Source organism: Mercenaria mercenaria, chromosome 15 (assembly GCF_021730395.1).
Source record: "Mercenaria mercenaria strain notata chromosome 15, MADL_Memer_1, whole genome shotgun sequence".
NCBI lineage: Eukaryota > Metazoa > Mollusca > Bivalvia > Venerida > Veneridae > Mercenaria > Mercenaria mercenaria.
The window spans coordinates 49,523,915-49,549,057 of record NC_069375.1 but is presented as its reverse complement, the minus strand read 5'-3'; the positions used below and the strand labels follow the sequence as shown (position 1 = coordinate 49,549,057).

Below are 25,143 nucleotides of genomic sequence, written 5' to 3'. Positions count from 1 at the left end.
TCAACAAAACTTTGATATAAAACCATATAAATTTTTCTGCATGAAGTGTTCTGCAAATAGAGAAAACTCGCATATAGTAACCATCAAACTGAACAATGTTGACCTTCAGTGTTACATGAATGCGAATGATTTAACCATGTTTATTTTAATCCTAAACATTTCAATGACATGTTTACCGTTGATAAAAGTAATATGCATAAGAAAGCAACCTACGGCGTGACAGTCTTACTATACATTTTTAAGGACGTACACGGAGGGAACAAAAACATACATCACAGTCTTCTCTGTGATATTATATAAATATTGCATTCCTGAGAGGGTGATATGAAAAATGTTCACCGCGAGATATATGAATATTGACCGAGGCGCCAGCCGAGGTCTATATCCCTTTTTCGAGGGGTGAACATTTTTCATATCACCCTCTCAGGAATGCAATATTTATTTTATTATACCGAAAGCTTATAAGGGTCAAAGCATTTACTGGAAAATCAACATAATAATTTAACATTAAAAAGTAATTACTAACCAAATAATGAAGACAGAATTAAAGAGTGTTTACTTGTTAGCACTCATAATTTGTGGCGACTTTGCTGTGTAATAAGACTTTTTTGATAGTTTTAGTCGAGACGTTTACATATCACTGACCCCTATATTTATTCTAATATTTCAACATTGCGTCAGTCATTAGCATTCGAAAAAACGGCGATAACTTTCTTTTTTCTAAATGAAACATATAAGTGTGAGCACTCATTTTCTTAGTTAGATCATTTTCAAACTTATTGTGGTAGTTTCGATTCAATATTTGATGAAAAATTGTTTTCGAAATATTTTGCACGTAGATTCTAGCATAAAAAAGAAAAATCGGCCGTGTTCGCACATGCAAGAGCACCAGAAAAGGGTAATTTAATCCTAACGTATAATTATATAAGCGCCTCGTCTGAAATCAGTCTCTCAACGGGTGATATAAATAGAGAATAATAGGTTAGTGCCGTAGATGAGAAAGTTTATCTGGCGAGGTGGAGGAGGTTATCGGGTGAGCCGAAGGCGAACCTGATAACGTCCGGAGCCGAGCCAGATAAACTTTCTCCATCTTAGGCACTAACCTATTATTCTATTTATCTTGTCATTACTTCATTTCCCGATATTTGGCAATTTACTTTACAAAAATAAGCGTACGACAACCGCTTTAATGACGTCATATTCGTAATGACGTCACTTATATAATGACGTGATTACCGGCAAAATCGCAATAGCTTCTTCGTTTTTGAATAAAAACTCATTATTTGACCACTCATTTTCTTAGTTCGGACATTTCCAACATTATGATGATGGTTTCGTTGCAAAATTTCTTATGACAACAATATCGATCATAAGGTCACATGATCAACTGACCGTATATCACTGGTCACATGATCAACTGACGGTATATCAAGAAAGATATACGGCACCCTGATATCGGGTCGAAAATACTGCAAGTGACAGGATAAGAAAAAATAATATCACATGCGCAGAAAAACAAAATAACGCTGTTGCGCATGTGATATGAAATTATGGACCATATCACCTGCGCAGAAATTGAAAATAACGATTTTGCGCATGTGATATAAAATCACTGGGGAATATGATATATTATTCAAGTTAAACTAATGGGAAATTTGCATTGGACATTTATGTGAGGTATAATAAAAGCAGATATTGGTTGGCTGGTACATGCAGTTGGCTGGTACATGCAGAATATTATAAATGTTTAAGTTAGAAAATACCTTAGCCTATTATCATCTAAAGAGTAATAATTTTAAGATGTCCATCATCTTCTTTAAAGGATGTAAAAGCTTAAGTGTCGCGTAAAATTAAGCCCATAGTTGCATTATTCTGACTGCAAAATGTTCCATTTGAAATGTATTTCTACACAATGATATGAGAGTCTGCCAGGTCTGCATATCATTAGTAATATTTGAGTACTAAATTAACGTGATTAGAAATCTGTTTAATTAAAACCCAATATAATATGAGCGCTTAATTAAAAATCTTCTAGTTTATATAGATTATAACTTGTCTAAATTAAATTGTAACAAATCCTTACAAATCATCCTGTAGCATGCAATTATATTTACACGCCACGGTTTTATTTACAAACGCACTAAGACATGAATATATTACAATGTAAGTTTTACAAATAAAATGTGTACAATGCATACGGAAGATCCAAACAAATATAAAACGTAAAGTTCTTTAAATCTGTTCTATTCAAAGTTAGATAAGCGCGGTGAGAGAATAGCTAGAAATAATTCATCATTCAGCCCAAACAATTCTATCTTAAGTTAATCTGTAAGGTTTAAATGTTATTCATATTTGATGTATAAATATATATAAATGTAATGAAGATGTGATACCGAGCGCAACCAACGATTTATTCAAACTGACTAAATAAGCAACTGAATGCGTGTAAATTTGCCAAAGATTTGCTATTTAAGGGTTCTTATCATGCTTGTGATAACTGACAGATACGGATTCCATTTAAAAGGCCGCTTGTAAATAACGCCCATTTAAACAAACTGTATTTAAAATTATGATTACGCCGTTTTGAACAATAGGGGCTCATTTGTAAAACCATTTGTGAATAGAGGAAAATGTTCTGAACTAATATTTACTTTCAATGACATCTTTTAAACGTTCAGAAATAGGATATTGTCATACTGGTTACAAATGGATTGCTAAATGGCTGAACTAGCACAATAATAACTCATAATTTAACTAGTAATTAGACAATCCTGGTTTATGTATTGTGAGGAAATTATGCCTATTGATTTTGACAACACAATGGAGGATAATACAAAAATGGAACGGTAAGTTTTATCTTTTTTTTTTTTAATTTTTATTTTTGACTGAATTACATTGTAAAAATTTGTATGCTAATATTCATATTGCTTTTAACTTGCAATGGTTTACTTGTTACGTTTAAGGCACTGAAATACTTTCTGACTTATAACGGCATTTCGGGCTGATCATATTTTCTGAGTAATGAATTTTTTAACTAAATAAATTGAAATTGCACATATGACACAAGTTTTTTATGTAGACTATGATAAAAATTGTCATTTTAAAAAGGCTATATTTCGTACTATAAAACACTAATTTGAGAAGAAAATTATTGTCTGTGAACAGGTTATATCATCGAGATCAGCTATCATTCTGTCACATACACTTTAAGACTGTATAAAATAGATATAAATGAATGTGAAAGGAAATCAAATATGTATAAGAGCACCTAGTAATTTGTTTCTTCAACGTGAAGCTTAGTCGATGACAGAGTCATGTTATATAGCCCCCATAGATGTTTTTACAATCGTTGTATAGGTTATGCCTATTGCTTATCATGTACCTTGCAATCTTTCTTTCCAGAAAACATAGTCCATATCTCTGTTTGTTTAGCTTCCTCAAGATCGATAAATTCATGAAGATTTTTAAGCAAGAAAGATAAGAAAATCATGAAATATCAGAATAAACACAGTATTGCGTCGATATGTTCTCGTCTCAGAACGGGTAATAAATGTTTTACCATATTCCCACTTTTTATCGCTACTAATAAAGGATATTTATGCTCAAAATGTAAATAGAAAAATTAGGCCAAAGTGAAAAAATGTTTTGCAAATACGATTCATACAACAGAAAATATAAAATGTGAAGTTTGAATTTCAACTAAACTGAAGAGGCAAACGAAGGTCCAAAAGTAAAGTTGTTGCTTTCAATAGCATGACTGTAAAACAGAAATGCAACATGTGAATATGTTTAGCCTGAATCATAGTGTATCGACGTTTTCTTTGTATCTTTATTCCTTCATTACCTGCTGTCAGGATACTGACTTCAGTAGAATCAATGCGACTTATGCTATTTTGTCAATAACTGCGAAAGAAATACAGTCCCGGTGTAACAGTAAAATGTTGCCCATTACGCAGGAACTGCCTTGCTTAACAGTGGGGTTTTCGATTTTTACTGACAATATTGTAAGATCTGAACTTTTGCACCAGTTTCTTATATTATTGTCTCTTAAATTAGAGAACAAGATACAAGATACCCATATTTTCAAAAATACCGGTCACAAAGTGTATGAAGCATAAATAGCATTTAATAGTCATATGACAAAATGAAGGGTGTCCAACTAAATACTGATGTCATGTGTATATACACCAAAGAAAGATCAACGATCGCAATGATTCCGATTTGAAGTAAGCAAAGTAGTCTTATTGAACGATTTGGTAGAATAATGGATCACGGTCGCAATGTTTGTGTGCTTTAAGACAAATCTCAAACAATAAGCAATAAGACAGTGTCTGATGTAAGGTTTATTGGAGCAAACAGTAGGTAGGCAATTGTCCAAATAAGTTTGATAGTTCTGAGCCATGTTGAAAATATAGTCATACAATGATACAGTTGTCAGATGATTAATGCTGAAGGCGTTAAAAGATTTTTCTCTGAAAAGATTATTTTTTAGGTCGTTACAGCACTAACCAAGTGTATCTTGCGTAGGACACGTACCTATCTGTAAGAACGGTTCAATAATTAAAAATAATTCGAGCCGCACCATAAGAAAACTAACGTGGTGCGTTTGCGACCAGCATGGATCCAGACAAACCTGCGCAGTCTGGTCAGGATCCATGCTGTTCGCTTTCAAAGCCTATTGCAATTAGAGAAACCGTTAGCGAACAGCATGGATCCTGACCAGACTGCGCGGATGCGCAGGCTGGTCTGGATCCATGCTGGTCGCAAACGCACTGTGTTGGTTTTCTCATGGTGAGGCTCATTTATCAATTGAATGAAAAACAAGCAAATTCGATGAATTGGAATCCCCCGCCGAAAGGGTCAGAGTTGAGGATCGGCAAAAAATATATCCTGCAAAAAGTTAAGAATGTTACCAAGAAGCAAATAATTTCATTAGTCAAATCAAATTAAAAGAAAATGAATGGTTTGTTTGGGTGGGTGGGGGGGGGGGGGGGGGGGGGTTGAGGATACAACAGTTTACATGTTGATTATAAATATTGGTAGAAAACGAAAAAAAATAAAAAAAAATGGGGGGGGGGGGTTGGGGGGGGGGGGGGGGGTGACCAATGTAAGGTTGTGACCAGGTGTAGGTACACAACATCACATGTTTATAATAAATGTGCATGGAAAAGAATGGAAGAAGTTTAATGAAATTCTTCCAATTGGTTGGTTTGTTATGTACAGATCTGTGGATTTTTAAACAATTAAAGGGCAATAACTAAATGGAAAATTGACCAATCGAAAAAAAACTTGAGGAGCATCGTCGCAGTATCTTGGTTCATGTCTATTTCAAGTTTGATGAAATTCTACCTGCTAGTTACTGAGAAATGGCTGCAGACGGACATTTTTCATTAAATCAAGGGCAATAACTCTGAGGGAAATTGACCTATCAAAAAAAAAAAAACTTGACGGGCATCAGCGCAGTATCTTGGTTCATGTCTATTTCAAATTTGATGAAATTCTACCTGTTAGTTACTGAGAAATGGCTGCAGACAGACATTTTTTATTAAATCAAGGGCAATAACTCTGAGGGAAATTGACCAATCAAAAAAAAAACTTGACGGGCATCATCGCAGTATGTTGGTTCATGTTTATTTCAAGTTTCATGAAATTCTACCAAGTAGTTACTGAGAAATGGCTGCGGACGGACGGACGGACGCACTGACTGACGGACTGACGGACGGACAACGCCATTTCAATACCCCCCTCCCGATTTCATCGGCGGGGGATAATAACATAAAGACTACGGGACCTCCGTGGGTTCGAAACCGTGCTAGGGATGTAGAATTCTCTGAAGTGAGGAAAATATTTAGCTGTCTTGTGGAAGGTCAGTGGTTCAGCCCATATGGCCGCCCATGCCTGAAAGAATACCCGGAGGTGCACTTGGAGTCGTCTCCCTCCACCATGTAAAACTGTAAAGTCTACAAATGACATATAAATGCGTCACCAAACAACAAGAAACAAAAACACCCAACAATCGCGACTGTCCATATAGTTTTAATTTCTAGTCTCTCAGTCAACATACGTAAGGTAAGTGAACTATTTAATTAGGCATTTTTCTAGTTTCATATTCCAAACACGTCTCTTAAAACCTATTTACAAAACTGTAATGTATAATCGTCCCTGAAATGATAATGATAATGCCTCTATTGAAACAGGAATTAAACTCTCAGTGAAATATTTACAAAGAAAGTGAATTTTATTTTTATTTTTACGACTCCTTATGGATTATATTGAATGTCATCCGTTTATCTTAAAATCGGATTTAAAATGCCATAAATATTAAACCCCATTCATTAGGGAGTGTACTTAAGTTAATGACCCCATGCTTTTTTCTCATGTGACCCGCAAATGCACCGGTTGTTCAGATGAATGTAAACAAAATGTATAATAATAATCCAATGTATCATTGTATTGTGGATAAGCAGCTGTTCTTATTGAAAAAAGGTACGGTTTTATTTCAGTATATATATAATTGATAAAAAGCTATTAAAGCCAGAACTTCCTTTACTTAAATGCTAACACCTGAAAGTAAGCCTGTAAAACAACTATGCTCATTTGCTTCACTGGGCCATGTTACATGTATAATTACTTTAAGAATAAAACACACAAGACTGATTTATGAAAAATATATACATTTGATTTTTATGGCCGTTTACGGTTTGTAATATTTCTTAAGTCATTTCTGGTTTATCGGAAATTCAAATATAATGCAGTGGCCAGTTGCTGTTTTTCCAAGTACATTCTGTATTTATAATTATCAATTATCTATAAATATAAAGAAATCAGTTTATGAGAAACATCCATGATACTTCCAGCTAAGCTGAAGATACAATTATTTGACAGATGTGGAGTTATATCACAGTGCAGGTATAGTTTACGAAATTGGAAGCTCACGCGGGCGGAAACAAATCCCATAGGAGATATACATTCTTACTGATGGACAGTTAGTGTTTACCATATAGGGGCCTATTTCTTCAAAATTAATATTACTTATAATGTATTGTTACACTGTAGTGGTTTATTTGTTTAATTTGTTTCAAAGGCTATCTTGCACAAAAACTATTATATTTTACGGTACTAGAATGGACAACAAACATACTTTCATTTCCAAATAATGTAGATTCCGACAAAAGATTTTAAACATTTTCATCGTAAACTGGATGTATACGGGTGTCAAATGTCTCTTAGATCTATGTAGAGCATCTCTCCAACACAACATTTTTAACACGGTAAAGCGTGCTTTTGTATACATCTACAACTACTTTGCCTAATTAAAAAGTGTATTGGCTAAAAATGGTTGCTAGGAAGCTACTGTTTTTCTTTGGTTGGTTTTAAGTCACATAGACACAAGTCAGGCCCGATGGCGTTTTTCTTCCAGCTTTTGATTGTGGAGGAAATTCCAAGATTCAAGATTAAAACTTTGGAACAGCATTTGCAGATTTTCTTAGAAGATATTCCAAAAACATTTAGATAGGAAGGTTGATCCCCGCAACTCACAAAACAAAACAGACAAAAATCACCACCAAAAAAAACAACCAAAAAACAAAAAAACATACAGCTTCATTAATGTAGCCTTTCGCGCACAGTTCATATGATAGTTTAGCTAATGATGCATTGATTCATGCTGGGAGATTCTCACCTGCAGAACTGTATTGGACATGCTGGGAGATTCTCACCTGCAGAACTGTATTGGACAATATTTGTATAGATTACAGCATTTATAATACAACATTGGGAAATATTGAACTAAACAAACTGCACAGTGAAGAGAGTCATAATCATTAGAAAGGAAAAAACTTGAGAATATTGCAACTGAATCTAGCAAAATGATCATAATTGCAAACGTACCATTTACAAGGCAAAATATCACTTGTGTATGTAACAAATGGACTTTTAATACGACATTTTTTTTAAATTTCATAATATAGAACTTTTCGTGAGGGGTGTTGCACTTTAATAAGAAAGAACAGATTCGAGCCAGCTGTTATTTTACTTGATTACATTCTATACTCCCAAACGATTTTGTTATAGATGTAATGGTCAGCATATTACATCTAATTTAAAACATATCTGGGGATTAATTGAGACAAGTAAAACTGACGTTTACAACAATTATCTCTAGGGAAATTTCAATTTTCGTAGTCAAAACATGCATGTTCATCATTACCAAAGTATGCCATACTAGCACGATTCATATGGTCAAACAACTCTTTTTTAACCCTTATCATGCTTGACACGATTGATTCTGACTTTGCGACCAGTGTAGATCATAATCAGCCTGCACAACCGTGCAGTCTGATCAAGATCTGCACTGTTCGCCATTCATTAAGTATCTCTTTGGTAAGCACCATTTTAACAGTCAATGGTACTGTCCAAATTTGAAGATGGGCAAGTTCATTAGGTAAGGGTTAGCAATTTAAACATATCCTTAAAATATGCGCAACTTGTCTATTAAATATCGACCTCTGAATGGGAAATTCAAGTTTCTTCTTGCATGTGCCAACATCCATGCTGCGAAGATATTTATCACGAACGGAGCGTTTAACTAACTCCCGTCAAAGCATGATAAATGTTGCATGTATCGCCTTCATTTTCATGAAAAGACGTATAAAAGTATTTGAATGAATAGTTGCACACTCTGCGTAAAAAGCTTTTAACATGTTACTAAAAGGGCAATTGTAAGATCAATATATCGAAGAGAAATTTGTCATTACACCGAAAAGCAATTTGACAGACATTATTTTCGATCTGTTTCATTGAAAGGCGTTCTAATTAACACAGAGTCAAGTTTCAATACATTTGAAATTCTGTTTACTTTTTTCCTATTGTACGAAATGAAATGTTATTGATTCAAATATATCTGTAAGAAAAATCTTGCACACCTAAAATTAAAATAAATGCTTTCAAATTATCTAATTTGTATGCATCATTGTAAAACATGCCAAGCTTTGAAAAATGGCTATACAAGAATAATGACTTTTACTTTTGGTGGATATTGTTAATCTGTAGCTTTTAACAGTTGCATTTTGGTCCATTTTAAACCAAATAAGCTATTTTAGAAAACAAACTGTTATAGTTGTATCAGGAATTACAACGTTACGTAAGTTTTTTTCTTAGTACTTGATTTATATTGAATCAGATTTTAAAGAACCTTGTCTACAGTACCTATGTGTATCATTATTCTTTTCTATGTACTATATTTAAAAAGTTGCTGATGATTCAATGGCTTATAGCTTAGGAAAATATCTCCTGAAGACTAAAAGGCGAAAGTAGTTACGACAGCAAAAATGAATCGGTTGTATTAGGGTCATAAATGTACATGTACAGTACAAATTTCGTTAAGAGACCACCCAAAGGGGAGTACAAAAATTGGTATCTCAACACAAATGGTCCCTTAATACAACATAATCTGTTCTTTAATAATATAAAAAGCTACGGAAAAAAGCATTTTCTTAATAGACCAAGTCTCTCGTCAAGTTTGACTGCATATGTAACGTGTTGTTAGAATGCAAAGACAACAACAGTAATTAATTTCTGTCTAAATGTAAATTTTCTATCTATAATCTGTACTCATATAAATACTCCATTATATTTATATATAAATATACTACTTCAACCAAAATACAGTTGCAACTTGCTACTCTATCAAAACGTGCATACGATTGAAAATAGTGAATTACAATGTCTTTATGATTCTAAAAGACACGAAAAGTTATGAAATGGTTTGGTTTTGATATATGTTTTTCTGTCAACATCATTTTGTCTCATTAACTTTCAGCCGAAACTTTCGCCGGACATTCTTTATTGTTTCCGGTGAAACATGGCGCTCGAAAATGGAAGAATTATAGACAGTTTTATAACTAGAGAACAAATAGATTTTACGTGTCAAGATATAGTGGCAGAAGACACTAACAGTCTAGACGATCTTAGCATGGAAAAGCATCAATGTCAACAGAGACTTTATATCATAAACAGATCTGGTTCAGGAGAAGCTCAATATGTATTATTGAACCAAAAGCGGACAGATATAGACTCCTATGGAGTTCGATACGAGACTTGGCGACTGACAAAGAACGTCGCAGACTTTGGGGTAGCAGTCATTGAAAATGTATTATACGTTATCGGTGGATATGACAAAATCAATTGCAGACATTTACACAGAGTTGTAAAGTAAGTGAGGTTATTTGCGCCAGTAATTTCCAGCTTTTAATTAGAATATGAATAGAAATCTAGAACACTTGTGTAATTTTCATGCAGCAAATCGTCAAGGTTAAATTTGCAGAATCTAGTGCATTTCAGTTACATACTACTGGTTCTTTGTCTTGTCCATCAGAATTAAACGTTAAACGTGATATTTTATAAGTGACAGGAAATTAGATTTAGAGAATGTGTTTAACGTGGTTCTAGTCGAATGTACGCGCATTCAATGCCATCATGAAACAACCGGTTATTTTGCATTTTTCTTGATTATTCTGCGGCCTGAGGACAAATGAATTCTATGCCTATGAATATTATTTGTCACAGAAAAATATAATTGACTGTGCATTTGTTTAATAGTCGCTAGGCCTAATTCAAGTTGGTGATCTAGACATATTTCTATATTCTATTGTACTAAATTGTTAGGTATCTCCTGTGCATTAGATTTAGAAAGCAGCCAAGATCATCATGTACCATTATGCGAGATAAACAAATAGAATGCTTTAAGCTTTTATTCAGAAAGGATTTAAAAAGTATCAAAACTTACATAGTTGTTTGTATAATACGAGGAGTACACCAACTCTTAGAAGTGACACACTCCTCTAAACTCACCATTTTATAATTACAGGTACGATCCGTACGATTTTTCTTGGAGAGAGTGCTCGCCCTTACTCAAAGCTCGTGCCAAATTCGGTGTCTGTGTTCTGGAAGGGAAAATATATGTATGCGGTAAGTATGATAGTTAAGTATGTTACAGCACATCAGGATTTTTTCATTGATAAAATGAAATATCAAACTGACGAATAATATTACTCGTCTACATTATGAGATTTCTGTAAGTTTAGGTTTTTTAAAAATGATCCTTGTTCATAAATCGATAAACAATCAGGGACATGCAGACTAACATTCAAACCTGTTCCTTTCCATAGCTCTCGTAATTAAGCTACTTTTCATGAAATTCTGCTTCAATCAGATTATGTTATAAATACCCAACAGGGAGATTTACCTTAATAGACTTTGTACATTGTTCTTTAAAACACTCTTAGTTTTAACATTTACTGTTTATACCAACACGTTCAAAAGCGCCATCGAGAAGCAGTTGTCATTTTAAGGAATTCTAATCGGTATTATGCTGTACCAAGGCTTGAAGGCCGACACTAATTTATCTGGTTTTATTCAGGTATAAATGTATGAGTTCTTTAAGGTAATGATTTATCTACTGATTTTACCATTGCAATATTTAATCGATACTTTCAAGTATTTTGATTCAAAATTATACGTGCGAAAATATGTGATAAATTTCAAAGCATTGTGCGTTTGATTCTGAGGTCCAACCTTTTATATGTGTGTAACAAAATGGTAACTGAGTTCGGATGTTACATTTTTATGTGAACATAATGAAATACTCGTCATAAGGTAGGTTACAGTGCAATAAAATAGCCATGAAAGTTGCAAAACAATCTACAATTAAATGCGATTATTTAAACAATTGATTGAATGATCTCAAAATGCATCAAGGCCGATGTCAGTGAAGTTGGGAGTTTCTTTTGAAATTATTTACCGTATCATTTCTGAAATTGGGAAGCAAAATTACAAATAATGTAAATTTCACCGGTTTTAAACAACACAAAAACAAAAAATGAAGGCATGTTTCTGGAGAATGTAAAAGAAAATGTGCCCCAAGCGTCTGAAAATGGTGTTGCTTTTGACGAGGCAATGCTCTACTAAGTTAGACCCGTTTTGCCACATAAGAGCAAGTGGCAACAAGCCAGATAAATTAATGCTTTAGATGCTACTGGTATTAAGGAAAATCTTAGATTCAAAGTAACAATTTAATTAAAGTTTACTCTAGAAGTGCCGGGATTGTTTTCCAAATATTTGGCAAAAAAAGATTATCGTGAGAATCTGAAGATTGTTAAGCTTTTTCCAGTGAACTTTTATTGGACAAGAAGTCCCTGGATTTGGCAAGAAAAATAGTTTTTTATTAAGACAGCGCATGTAAGCATTCGTTTAAATAGACATTGTCCGTCACTCCCGAACACTTAGTTTTAAAGTCTAACTAATTAGTTTAAAAGCCGTTCCAGTTAATAATGGACTATAGTATTAGTATAATAGTATGGGCATTCCTCAAGAGAGTACTGCAGACGCGTATTATAAAGACCGTACTCAAATTAATGTTAAAGGGCAAATAGAAGAAAATCGACCAATGAATTGTAAATAAAGCGTTGGCATCTTGCTCATTTCAGAAAGATTTATTACCTCCACAGATCTCAGCTCGACCATTTATTGCAACGTAGTTATAAACTTACGTTTGTTTTCTGTTTGAGAATATGAGCAATCTCGTAAAACTAGGAATGGACAACTATTGATGGCATTCCAACATTCCAAATACGTTCGCTTCCTTGCATAGGTACGCATAAAGTAACGAACGAAGTTTTCCCCAAATTTCTCATAAACAAGACAAGAAACTCTCGATGATGACCAAAACAACGTATAGAATTTCATTGTTTCTTACCTGGAAAATGTTCCTTGGATCGGACATATCTCTTTCAACTTCCGCTTGACTAATACCAAAACAATCTCGTAGATACTTCTTACCTGGAAATATTATGACACAAAATTCAATCCGAGTTTTAAATTGTCACTACACTTCTGATGAAGTACCATCTATTCTGTAAATTATGATGATATTATAGCCAACAGTCTGTAATTACCTGTCAGTCATGCAATTTTCTCATCATTAGAGAAAACTGCCATCTGAAAATATTGTGACAAATACATTTAGGTGAAATGGAAGGCTGTAATTTCCTCTACATCACAGATAATTACGCATTGTATATAGAATCCAACAGAAGTATGACAGTTTCATGCGTTTTAAGATTTCAGATTTTCGGTAGAAAGTGACGATATTTTTAAAACAAACTGAAAATGTGAGGATTCGCAGGACTCAGTGTGCCGAAACCAAAGTCTGCCTGATTTTGTTTGCGTAACCTTTTTTGGATGTGTGTGTGGGGGGGGGGGGGGGGGGGGGGGGGGGTAATTGTTCGTATTGATGTATTCGTATTTATTATTATCGAGGTTGGGCCTTGTATGACCGTACCGGCCTTGTAATGGATTTATGATAGTAAAAGAGCAGAGGCCAACTGAAAAATATCGTTTTCGTGAATATCTACATACATCCATCTGGACATCGCTGGCTATACTTTTTACCTTGAGCTATGTTTGTTTATATAAAAAAAAATACTTGTATTTGGGATTGTGACAAAAAATACAAATGATTTTTCCTGTTACGACTGAGAGTTCGTAACTCAAAACATTCAAAAGACTAGTTGTTAAAAGAACGAAGACAATTAATGCTTAAAACATCTACTAAACAATAATCATGTTTGATAATAACTGCACAATAAACTGAGTACTTTCTAAAATTCCATATTTACTAATTGTGTTTTAAATTTCGCTATTTCTTCGCACGACATCGTTGTTGAAAATGAAATATCTTACTGTATGATATACAGTGAGCCTCAGATTAAATACAAAATACTGAAACTTTCATTACTTTAACCACATACATATAAAAGCTTTGTCAAAACTTTGTAAGAAATCATAGATGGAAAGATAGTAAAGGAAAAGATACCTTTTATATAAAAATACAAATCCGGACTATGAACCCGCACATATAATCACAGTTGCCACCTTATCATTTAATTATAGATTTACAGAGATGTCACATTGCTTCATTTATGAATGTGAAAGATGCTTGCCGTATTTAAGACAGCTCAAGTATCAATTACCTTCATTACATTTTATCGATTGTTGATGGAGAAATTGAATATTGAAGCAAATAACACTATGTATAAGAAAATGGACATGACTTTGAACAATATCTTTACGTAGAAAGTGTACATTTATATAATGGATATCAGTATATTAGCTAGCGACTTATTGCATGTCTTTGCCTCCAAATAAGGTATCTTACCGCTATTCAGCTGGTTTTTTTTTCAGCGTTGAATTCTTTTTACAATCGAGAAAGTTTCCGAAGAGCTTTTTGTCGTCTTATGTTATTCTTGTCTGGCTTTAATGTAAGCTTATAAATTCAGATTTTTTGGTGGTAATATATTTAAACAACTTTAGGTTACACAGCAGTTCTTTAAATTCAATTTATTAGTTTACTTTTGTACAGCTAAATAGTTCAATTTTTTTGCAGCATATTGTACCTTGGAAAGCGTCGAAATTGTAACATATGATATTTTTGCATTCATTAAAACGAATTCTGTGCATAGTGAAGATATAAGACTTGGAAAAACATAATGAGACATTAAGGTAGTTCTGCACGTTTGAAAAACCGGAAGTGATGGCGTAACGTCATTTATCCGGAAAACGCAGAATAAAGCCTGGATTCGGCGTACGGAAATGAAAATCAGTTTATGAATTAATGGAAACATGTGAGTAAATGTATTACAGTGGTACTGTTGCTATATTTCTAAAGTCAAAATATGACATTAAAACATAGTACACGATAAAACATTCAAAATAATGTCTTAGAATTAGCTTGAATTGTCCGGTTCACTTTAATCATGGTCAAATAGCTCAGGAATAAGCACACGGACCTATAAATTTTATTTCACAAAATTATAGGCCATGTGTTTATTTACAACTGTGAGAAGTTTTATCAAAATCTACATTGTAGAAAACATTCTATTACCGAAAATGTTATGAAAATTATGATTTTCCCATAGACTCCCATTATGAAACATTGCGTGATGTCCGGACTTTTCAAATCAGTCTAGCAAAAAATCAAGCACACGACCATATCTTTTTTATTTGCTGAATTTTTAAGGTATATTCTTAAGTTTTGAAAAATCAGAGTTTAATCAAATTCTACATTGCAGAAAATGTTTCGATCCAAAAGTGCAGAACTACCTTAATAAAAGAAACATTTTCCGATATTACAATGATCGATTTACTGATAGGAAAGACTGGTTGTATGTTGTGTTAATCAATGAAATCTGAAACCAGATTCAGTCGGCAATCCATTAAGTTCCGTGTAACGAAGTCCGACAGGAATTAAACTGGACACTCGTATCGTTTACCAAGATTTGAAGTTATGGCATTTTTAAAAACAAAAGCAAATGTTACAAGAAAATCAGTCTGACGCTTACCATTAGTTTGTCAGCATTGTCTGTCATCCAGTCAGCCCTGTATCTTGTATATGCAAAAGAAAATTTAGTATGCTACGATACTCTGTAATTCACTCGCACAAGTATCAGCCAAACTGTTAAAAGAGATGGTGTCATTCTTGAAGATTGAAACGCTTTGTAATCAAAGTTCGGTCCGATTCTTGGCGTAACAGGTGTAATATAAAGTAACACGGTCCTATCCTAACTGGCGTTAAATCGATAAACATATAGGCCTAGATTGGGCGGCGTATACATTTTCAGTAAAGGCGACACTCAATAGCAAGTTTATGACAGTTGGCAAGAATATCTTTGGTTGATTTGCATTTACGTTTTCATCCATGTCAAGTCATTTAATGAGGGAGATTTCGAAACTACACGTCGGACTCTATTCTACTCAATTACGTTTCACAGATAAAAAGATCTGTTACCTTGGCAACTGAAATGTTTGATAGGAGACAAATTAATTAATATGTTAAAGTAATCAGGAAATGACACTCATTTACGTGGCTAATGTTTCCCATGTTAAATCTCTCTAATGATTTGAACAAGGATTTTACTAAATTAAAGATATCATTAAGTTGTATCTTGATAAAGTTCGGGAATTATATCAATCACAAGGAAAAATCTCTTTTAATCTGAGAAACCTGTTAAAGTTGTAGCGTCGTATCAATAATATAGTCTTCATGAATAGTAATTAAGATTAACAGATTCGGTAAGATTTTATAAATGTGAATAGTTTCTTTTAACACGTGTATATTGATAAAGCACCGATTTTTGCATTAATACATGGGCACACGTATATTTTGTAAAATAAAATGTTATTATCTTTTCGTAATTGTAGAAAAGACATTTAAAGGTGTTCCGATCGAAATAAATATGAAGCGTAAAATCAACCACAACAAGTATTTTGAGTGTTGCTATTTACTTAAACATTTGTACTGTATGTTTAATGAAATATAAAACGAGATAATTTAATTGAGCAAGAAAGAAATATTAAACAGGTGGAGAACGAAGCGATGGTAGAGTGTCGTGTTCAAGTGAAGTGTACGATCCAGCATTAGACCAATGGTCAGAAGCCGGGCTCATGGTTGCGCCAAGGAAGAACCATTGTTGTGCAGTATATGAATCAGATATGTATTGTGCAGGAGGCGATTTTGGTACAAGGAGTCATGACAATTTTTGGTAAACTTTAACAATTATATTCGAATGGAATTTTTTCTTGAATTGATTCTTAAAATTTCCATTACTGATGAGCGCCGATGTGCGTATACGAGCGTTAAATTAGGTCCATAATGGTCGCTTATAAATTATATACCAGTGCTGAAATTGATAAACATACAATACGGATGAGGGGATAAACAAACAGTAAGGATATGGGGATAAACATACAGTACGGATGTGGGGATAAACAAACAGTATGGATGTGGGGATAAACATACAGAACGGGTGTGCGGATAAACGAACAGTATGGATGTGGGGATAAACAAACAGTATGGATGTGGGGATAAACAAACAGTATGGATGTGGGGATAAACGTACAGTACGGATATGGGGATAAACAAACAGTATGGGTGTGGGGATAAACAAACAGTATGGGTGTGCGGATAAACAAACAGTATGGATGTGGGGATAAACATACAGTACAGGTGTGGGAACAAACAAACAGTATGGATGTGGGGATAAACATACAGAACGGGTGGGCGGATAAACAAACAGTATGGATGTGGAGATAAACATACAGTACAGGTGTGGGAATAAACAAACAGTATGGATATGGGGATAAACATACAATACGGGTGTGGGGATAAACCAACAGTATGGATGTGGGGATAAACATACAGTACAGGTGTGGGAATAAACAAACAGTATGGATGTGGTAAACATTACAGAACGGGTGTGCGATAACAAACAGTCATGATGGTGGATAAACTTTACTACAGGTGTGGAATAAACAAACAGTAGGATGTGGGGATAAACATAAAATACGGGTGTGGGGATAAACAAACAGTACGGGTGTGGGGATAAACAAACTGTTTTGATGTGGGGATAAACATACAGTACGGATGTGGGGATAAACAAACAGTATGGATGTGGGGATAAACATACAGAACGGGTGTGCGGATAAACGAACAGTATGGATGTGGGGATAAACAAACAGTATGGATGTGGGGATAAACAAACAGTATGGGTGTGGAGATAAACAAACAGTATGGGTGTGCGGATAAACAAACAGTATGGATGTGGGGATAAACATACAGTACAGGTGTGGGAATAAACAAACAGTATGGATGTGGGGATAAACATACAGAACGGGTGTGCGGATAAACAAACAGTATGGATGTGGGGATAAACATACAGTACAGGTGTGGGAATAAACAAACAGTATGGATGTGGGGATAAACATACAATACGGGTGTGGGGATAAACCAACAGTATGGATGTGGGGATAAACATACAGTACAGGTGTGGGAATAAACAAACAGTATGGATGTGGGGATAAACATACAGAACGGGTGTGCGGATAAACAAACAGTATGGATGTGGGGATAAACATACAGTACAGGTGTGGGAATAAACAAACAGTATGGATGTGGGGATAAACATACAATACGGGTGTGGGGATAAACCAACAGTACGGGTATGGGGATAAACAAACTGTATTGATGTGGGGATAAACATACAGTACGGATGCGGGGATAAACACACTGTATGGATGTGGGGATAAACATACAGTACGGGTGTGGAGATAACAAACAGTATGGATGTGGGGATAAACATACAGTACGGGTGTGGGGATAAACCAACAGTACGGGTGTGGGGATAAACAAACTGTATGGATGTGGGAATAAACAAACAGTATGGATGTGGGGATAAACATACAGAACGGGTGTGCGGATAAACAAACTGTATGGATGTGGGGATAAACATACAGTACGGGTGTGGGGACAAACCAACGGTACGGGTGTGGGGATAAACAAACTGTATGGATGTGGAAATAAACAAACAGTACGGATGCGGGGATAAACATACAGTACGGATGTGGAGATAAACAAACAGTTTGGATTAGGGGATAAACAAACAGTACGGATGTGGGGATAAACATACAGTACGGATATGGGGATAAACAAACAGTATGGGTGTGGGGATAAACAAACAGTATGGGTGTGGGGATAAACATACAGTATGGATGTGGGGATAAACATACAGTACGGGTGTGGGGATAAACATACAGTACGGGTGTGGGGATAAACATACAGTACGGGTGTGGGGATAAACATACAGTACGGGTGTGGGGATAAACAAACAGTATGGATGTGGGGATAAACATACAGTACGGGTTAGGGGATAAACATACAGTACGGATGTTTCCTGGTTTGCAAAGCCCTAACGTTGGTTTTCGCACAACGGCGCTCATGTAATATTAGAACTTTCGTAAGGCTACTTAAAATCAACATTTCTAAACCAATATTTACTAAACGTTTCAGGTTTCTCATTATTTGTATCCTACCACCGAGTGACAAGGAAATCTACAGACAAGAATAAGAAAATTAGATCACAGTTTTATTATTTATGCTTGATATAATAATCAATTTAAATGAAAACTGTAACTGACTTAATTAAGCATTTCATAACAATTACAGAAGCGTTGGCAAGGCCGCATGTGTTTTAGTGCATTGTATTAGTATATATAAGATTCGCTATATTGAACCTATTCAAATTACCAGCTTCGTTTGCAGGGTGTATGAAAACGAGCATTGGGAAGAGCTTGATACAGACTATCCTCTCACTATGCCAAGATGTATAGATAGATATGCCATGTGTGTTGTAGGACATAAAATATATTTTATTGGAGGTATTTTAGAGAAAAACGGTATCGTTTTCAAAGTTTAAATCTTTATATTTGGTAACAACTGTTTAAGGCGTACGCTAGAATTCCCTGTATATGAGATGGGCGAAAATTTTCCCAATAACAGAATTTCTTTAAACATTGGATATTGAAGGACAATCATCTAAGAAACAAAAAAATGCAATAAAAATCATAGGTCACCGGATTCGAAAAAGAGTTATCTGCCCTTGAAAACGTCATTTTTGGGGGAAATGCTGTTTTCAAGGGCAGATAACTTATTTTCGATACCGGTGACCTATGATTTTTATTGCATTTTTTGTTTCTTAGATGATTGTCCTTCAATATCCAAGTTGGAAGAAATTCTGTTATTGGGAAAATTTTCGCTCCAAATTCTAGCTTAAGACACTTCATACAACGTGTTGTAAATCCATTAGATTAGTGTCCCAACCGTAGGATTTTATGTCATGCAATAGTGAAGATCATTTGATTCGGTTTCCTAAATTTGCTTCCAATTTCAAATAAACCCACATGTCGTCTCAACAATTCCTTTGTGTGCATTCTTGTGGTGTTTTCTTTTTTTTTTTTTTTCTAGCTTGTATGTTTCTTGTATTGTATCATTATATAAGAGAATACAAAATAAAATCATTTAACAAAACAAACCTCATATAGGTTTTATCTCCACTTTATCCTTCTAAAGTTCATGAGAACTGTGACAAAGCATCTTTTTGAATCACCAACCTTCCAACCTTTGGATCATTTTATCATTTTCTCAAAACTGCTTTCGACAAGGATCCCATTTCTGATATATTATATATTGTTTTTTGTTTAGGTGTTTCTTGCCGGGTATCTGACACCAGCGAGAGTAAGTTCACGACGGAGCGGGGCATTTTCTCATACACCCATAACGTATCAGCTGCAAATAAACGCCAAAAATCTCAAATCCATGGTCTTCAGTCAGATATTATCTCCCCTTGGTCAACAAGATACCCAAGTATGGTTCGACCGAGGCTAAGTTGTGGTGCTCAAGTAGTTGGTAAGTCTAATTTCCAATGAAATGTAAAGCGACGGTCCATTAAATTTGTACATACAACTGTACCGTTGACCTATATATTCTCCTCTAATGTTTACATGGCAACTTAAAAACGCATTAGTTAACAGTTGTAAATAATTCCTATTTTAGGTTTAGGTTTTGGCCCTAATTTTGCATTATATGTAACTCGTACTTGACAAAAAATCAGTAAGTAGAAATGCCTACTTGCATAACTGTGAGCTTCATAAGACACACATTACAAAATGTCACAGAATGACACAAAACTCTCAAACATAAGGACTTTTTCCTAGAATGCTGATCAAATAGTTTATTCTTCATCGTCTGTTGAAATTTTACAAGATTAAAACAGCCTATACTAGTGCGTTTAAAGAATGAGTATCAGGTGTAAAACAAGCATATCTTCGGGTTGTTCCGTTGTCAGTTTCGAAAATGAGCTTTGAAATACTTTGAAATAATTCAACAACATTTTGCTTCAAGTTGAAATTCAGGGGATGAATTCAGATCAACGCTATTAACGTGGTACTTCGACATTTTCTTATATCGCAAAATCACAACCTAGGCATCTTTAAACGAAAAAAAAACGTCTTTTTTCCCCATTATGATTACATCTTATGAATTAATTTGTAGGAATGACAAGTACTATAGAACATGTTTTCCTTATTTCTTACCTTAATTATCACATCGAATCCAGACCGAAAATGGTCTAAATCATTTACTCCATTGACACGTATGAAATGTTTCAAAATTAAACATCAGAAATCAAACGTAGCACATTTATATATATTTTGTTGCCAAAGTTATTTCTTAAGACATTCACTTTATTTTTTGATTGAGCGTCAAATATTGTTGCGTTTATTGAAGCGGTTCAGTAAAGGTAACGATCCCTTAAACATGAGCAATTCTTTTTTGCTGATTTGAAAAAAAGAGAACAACAACAAGGATTCAATTTGAGAGAGCTACGTTCCCAGACCGCAGCTTTCCAAACAACCTGTATGCAGTCATACATGTGCAAACGACAGACATACAGTCACAAAGTGCAAAAATAATGTAAAGCAAAAAAGACAAAGGGCAAAACAAAAACACAGAAGAGCACCACATTGAAGATGTTAAGACGTATTTGTAGTTTGTTAAGAGTACATGTGAATTTTATCCATGTAACAAATGAATGTCATGTGTAGCTTTTCATGCAGTCGTGTCGCATTTTAAGATGAACTATCATATTCTTGTAACTTCAGCGGCCCCGCTTTTCTACTCTATTTAATCCTTTGATATTACCTTTAACCCAAGGAGCCTGTAATTATATCCATAAGAAGGTAAATATCTATAAAACGACTTCTCTATTTTTAATAAATAAGTTTATATATAGACTTTTTATCCTACAGAAAGGATTTCAGGCCCTTGTTCGGCAAAATAAAATTGAAAATATTTCTTTCAGGTAAGAAAATTTATGTATTTGGTGGATGTCATTTAGACACTGGACAGGACGTACGGGTATGTGAATGTTTTAACACAGAAAAGGGAACTTGGGAAGATGAATTTCATTTTAGAAAAGGTAATTATTAAAGGATATAAGTATCTTACATGCTTGCCCCTGTGTAAACTGGGAAAACAGCTTTCGTTTGGTGACAGATATGTCAGATCTTTTTTTTTTTGCTTCTCACGTCCAAAATAGATCACGGCCGGCCACAAATAAATACAGAGTTATGGTGCTCGGTTTTCCATTCCACGCTGTCGTGGTAGTGGATGTGAATAAAACTCATTGCTGCTTAAACCATTGAAATTCAGTCTGCATTTTGAATTTACAAAGGCCAATATCTTTATCATTTTTATATTATGTAGAATTTCTGAAGTAATAAGATATCATTTCATAGATTAGGTTCGCGTAGGTAAAGCAGGGACCTTCAATATTAATGTAACGTTTATGTCAACGATGCATGCAAGTTCTTACCTTCGTCCAGAACCATAGAACTTCATTTGTAGACATCTGTTAATCATCGACTTAAAACCACCTTGAGGGCGTCATTCATCTTGCTGCAGGAAGTCGGTTGACCTACCCTGACCTGACGGTGTCCTCCCTTGCCTAAAATAATGCCCGGATGGGTACATTTGATCTTACGCCATCACTATAACTTAAAATGCCCCAAATGACATAGAATGTGTCTTTTTTATTAACAGAATACAGAACAAAATGATTTAACATTTAACAGAGTGCTTAAAAACTTAGCACATTTCTATATCATGATTTTCTCTCTTGATAGTTTACATTCTCAACACAAACAAATATGATATAATATAGTCAAAGATGGTTTTCGGATAACAAAGATAAGCTAGACCATTCTGTTATGATATAATTTATGTTTGTTCTTTCTTTTACAGGTGACTTGTCTAGTGTAGTTACAGCGGTGCTAGAAGTTCCTCGGCGTCACGATGAAGAAAAAATTAAATACTACCTCAAGTGGGTTATGTGGTAGCGAATAGCAACACATACATATGAAATCACACACCTGATTTTCTAAAGACTATTGTTTCGAGATGGTCCAAGATTTAACTGAAACAAGTTTTTTACTAACGCATTGTTGATATGAAAAATCACTAGTATATCAAACAGCAATTTTAGCGTATACCACGTAACCATTTGACAACAAATGATAATTGTACCCAAATAACCTGTAACTTCGGAAGAATATTCCTAAAAATAAACTTGTTATTAAGGTTCTACCGGTATTATAGTCTAAATATACAGTTTCTTTGTATTTGTCCCGTGTTACAGTGTTAACTTTCTTTGTCTGGAATAGGGAGATTATTTTTGTTTCAAATATTGGAAAATAGTATGCCTTTAGTGCTGGATTAATGACAGTTTAACCGCTGAAAATTCTTCAAAATGTTTGATCCCCAAAACTGCAGAATAGATTTAATCTTTGTTATACAAAAATGGCATGAGATAACATTCTCAGGTAGCAATGTTAGAAATATGAAAACTACTGAAGATTCTATTGATATGACCAAAAGTTGTTTTACATTCTTATTTATTCATAAAACGATTATTAAACATCTTGTATACAGAACCAAGAAACATGTAAACAAAAACCGTCTTGGATGCCCGATGATGTACATCTTTTAGAAGTATTATGCCTTATAACTCATTAAGACACATGGTGGTCAAAACCCGTCTATGTATTTGTTGTTTTTTTTAATGTTATTTTGTGTGCTCAAGCATTTAAAATGCTGTTTGTGTTTTAAAGTCAACATACCCTGAACAAACCAGCGAATCCACCATCTGTCATATGTATTGCCAATCTCTCAATAAATACTAGAAGTACTTTTTGAAATTAAACTAATGTTCAGATGAAGATGTTTAAATAACATATCAAAAGGCCAAAAATATGGGATAAAGCAAAGATATAATTTTATTCATTTTACTATTACAATCAATTTTATCAAAAGTAGCAAAAGTACCACACATACAAAAATTACTTTTAGAAAGCAAGTGGTATCATTTTTGCTGGGAAACAAGAGGGTTGGACACCTTGATTTCTTAAAAGAAAATAGGATGGATGCAACAAAAATATTAATGCCTGTTTTCGATAGAGCACGACAGCGACATTGTGTTTTGTTGTTTCATTCTTTCCCTCTTAGCGTTTTTCAAAGTTTGTAAAATTTCGTGTATTTTTATGACTTTTCAAAAATGGGTTGAAGTCTTAAAACGAGTAAATTTATAAGATGGCATAGTGATTTTGTATAAAGTTTGAAAAAGTTTTCCACACATATTACTCCGAAAGTACGAGAAAAATTATTTGATAGATTTTAAGATACTCATCATAATGTCAAAATAACAAATGGCGGACTGGCTGTTTTGTTCAGTATATTGTGGTGTATGTCTGTGTTAATCACGTCAACTCACATGCTGTGTGTTTGTTTTGTCTGTTTGTAAGTATAATACAGTCAACATTTTGTGATATCTTTCGTGTCTATTATGTGAAGAAGTATACAGTGTAGTTAAGTTGAAATTGTACAAGTGTAATTGTATTTGGTATGTTATGTGAAATACAGTCGGCATTTTGAATCAATATACGATTTTATGTTAAAAACAGTTACATTTTACAGTCAGTTTACGTGAAATGTTTTAGTAACAGTTATATTTTAGTACTAATTAAAGTTGCAATTTTCAATAAATGTTGAATTTTCATATAAAACAACTACACGTGTTAAGCTTTACGGTGTTTTTTAAACACAAAATCATCCCGAAGAAAGCGTTATTTTACAAGCAAAAATAAACAGCATGTCAAACATGTATATTTTTCCGCAACCCAAGAGACATCTTATTGATATGCACTTTGTATTCTAGAAATGGACCAATACATGGGGTTCATTCTAAGACAGTTCAACACCATAATTCCTAACCATGTTTAAGCACTCGTATACGTCTCTTTTATTATCTGTTCTCTGACTCTGGTTGTGTATTTCGTGTCAGCAAAAATACCTAAAGGTTTTTGGAGTGTACATAACTAGTTACCAAAAATGTCAACACCTATATATGATATAACTAGAACTTTGTATTAATTTAGAAAATATCTTTAGACAATTATAATAATTACCTCTCCTTTTATTCAGCCATTTATCTTTTCCGTAGGGAAGATTGCCTGTTATAAAATACGGGCAATAATCCTAATGGTCATGTTTTGATTGTGTATGGAACCGTGCCAGTGTGCTTGTGTGTCTTGTTTATTGTGTATGGAACCGTGCCAGCATGCTTGTGTGTCTTGTCTATTGTGTATGGAACCGTGCCAGTATGCTTGTGGGTCTTGTTTATTGTGTATGGAACCGTGACA

The 25,143-nt window shown here is 34.2% G+C and overlaps 2 protein-coding genes across 3 annotated transcripts in view; one reads left to right on the top strand and one right to left on the bottom strand.

The window, feature by feature from the left end:
- Window positions 1–10,949, bottom strand: part of LOC123554156 (uncharacterized) — a 51,130-nt gene extending 40,181 nt beyond the window's left edge. Inside the window, exon 1 of the mRNA XM_045344095.2 lies at window positions 10,852–10,949. Coding sequence (XP_045200030.2) covers window positions 10,852–10,854 — 3 coding nt within the window. The 5' untranslated portion in view covers window positions 10,855–10,949. The remainder of the gene's footprint in view (window positions 1–10,851) is intronic.
- Window positions 2,364–24,381, top strand: LOC123554164 (kelch-like protein 9). Of its 2 annotated transcripts, none has more exons than XM_045344108.2 (8): window positions 2,364–2,846; window positions 9,821–10,212; window positions 10,868–10,968; window positions 16,418–16,598; window positions 19,154–19,269; window positions 20,093–20,296; window positions 21,750–21,866; window positions 22,691–24,381. In XM_045344108.2, the coding sequence occupies exons 2-8, from the start codon at window positions 9,863–9,865 to the stop codon at window positions 22,783–22,785; spliced, it is 1,164 nt and encodes a 387-aa protein (XP_045200043.1). In that variant the 5' UTR covers window positions 2,364–2,846; window positions 9,821–9,862; the 3' UTR covers window positions 22,786–24,381. The 2 variants fall into 2 exon arrangements, with proteins under 2 accessions (XP_045200043.1, XP_045200052.1); XM_045344117.2 differs by lacking the exon at window positions 2,364–2,846 and adding an exon at window positions 9,023–9,142.
- The last annotated feature ends 762 nt before the right edge of the window (window positions 24,382–25,143 follow it).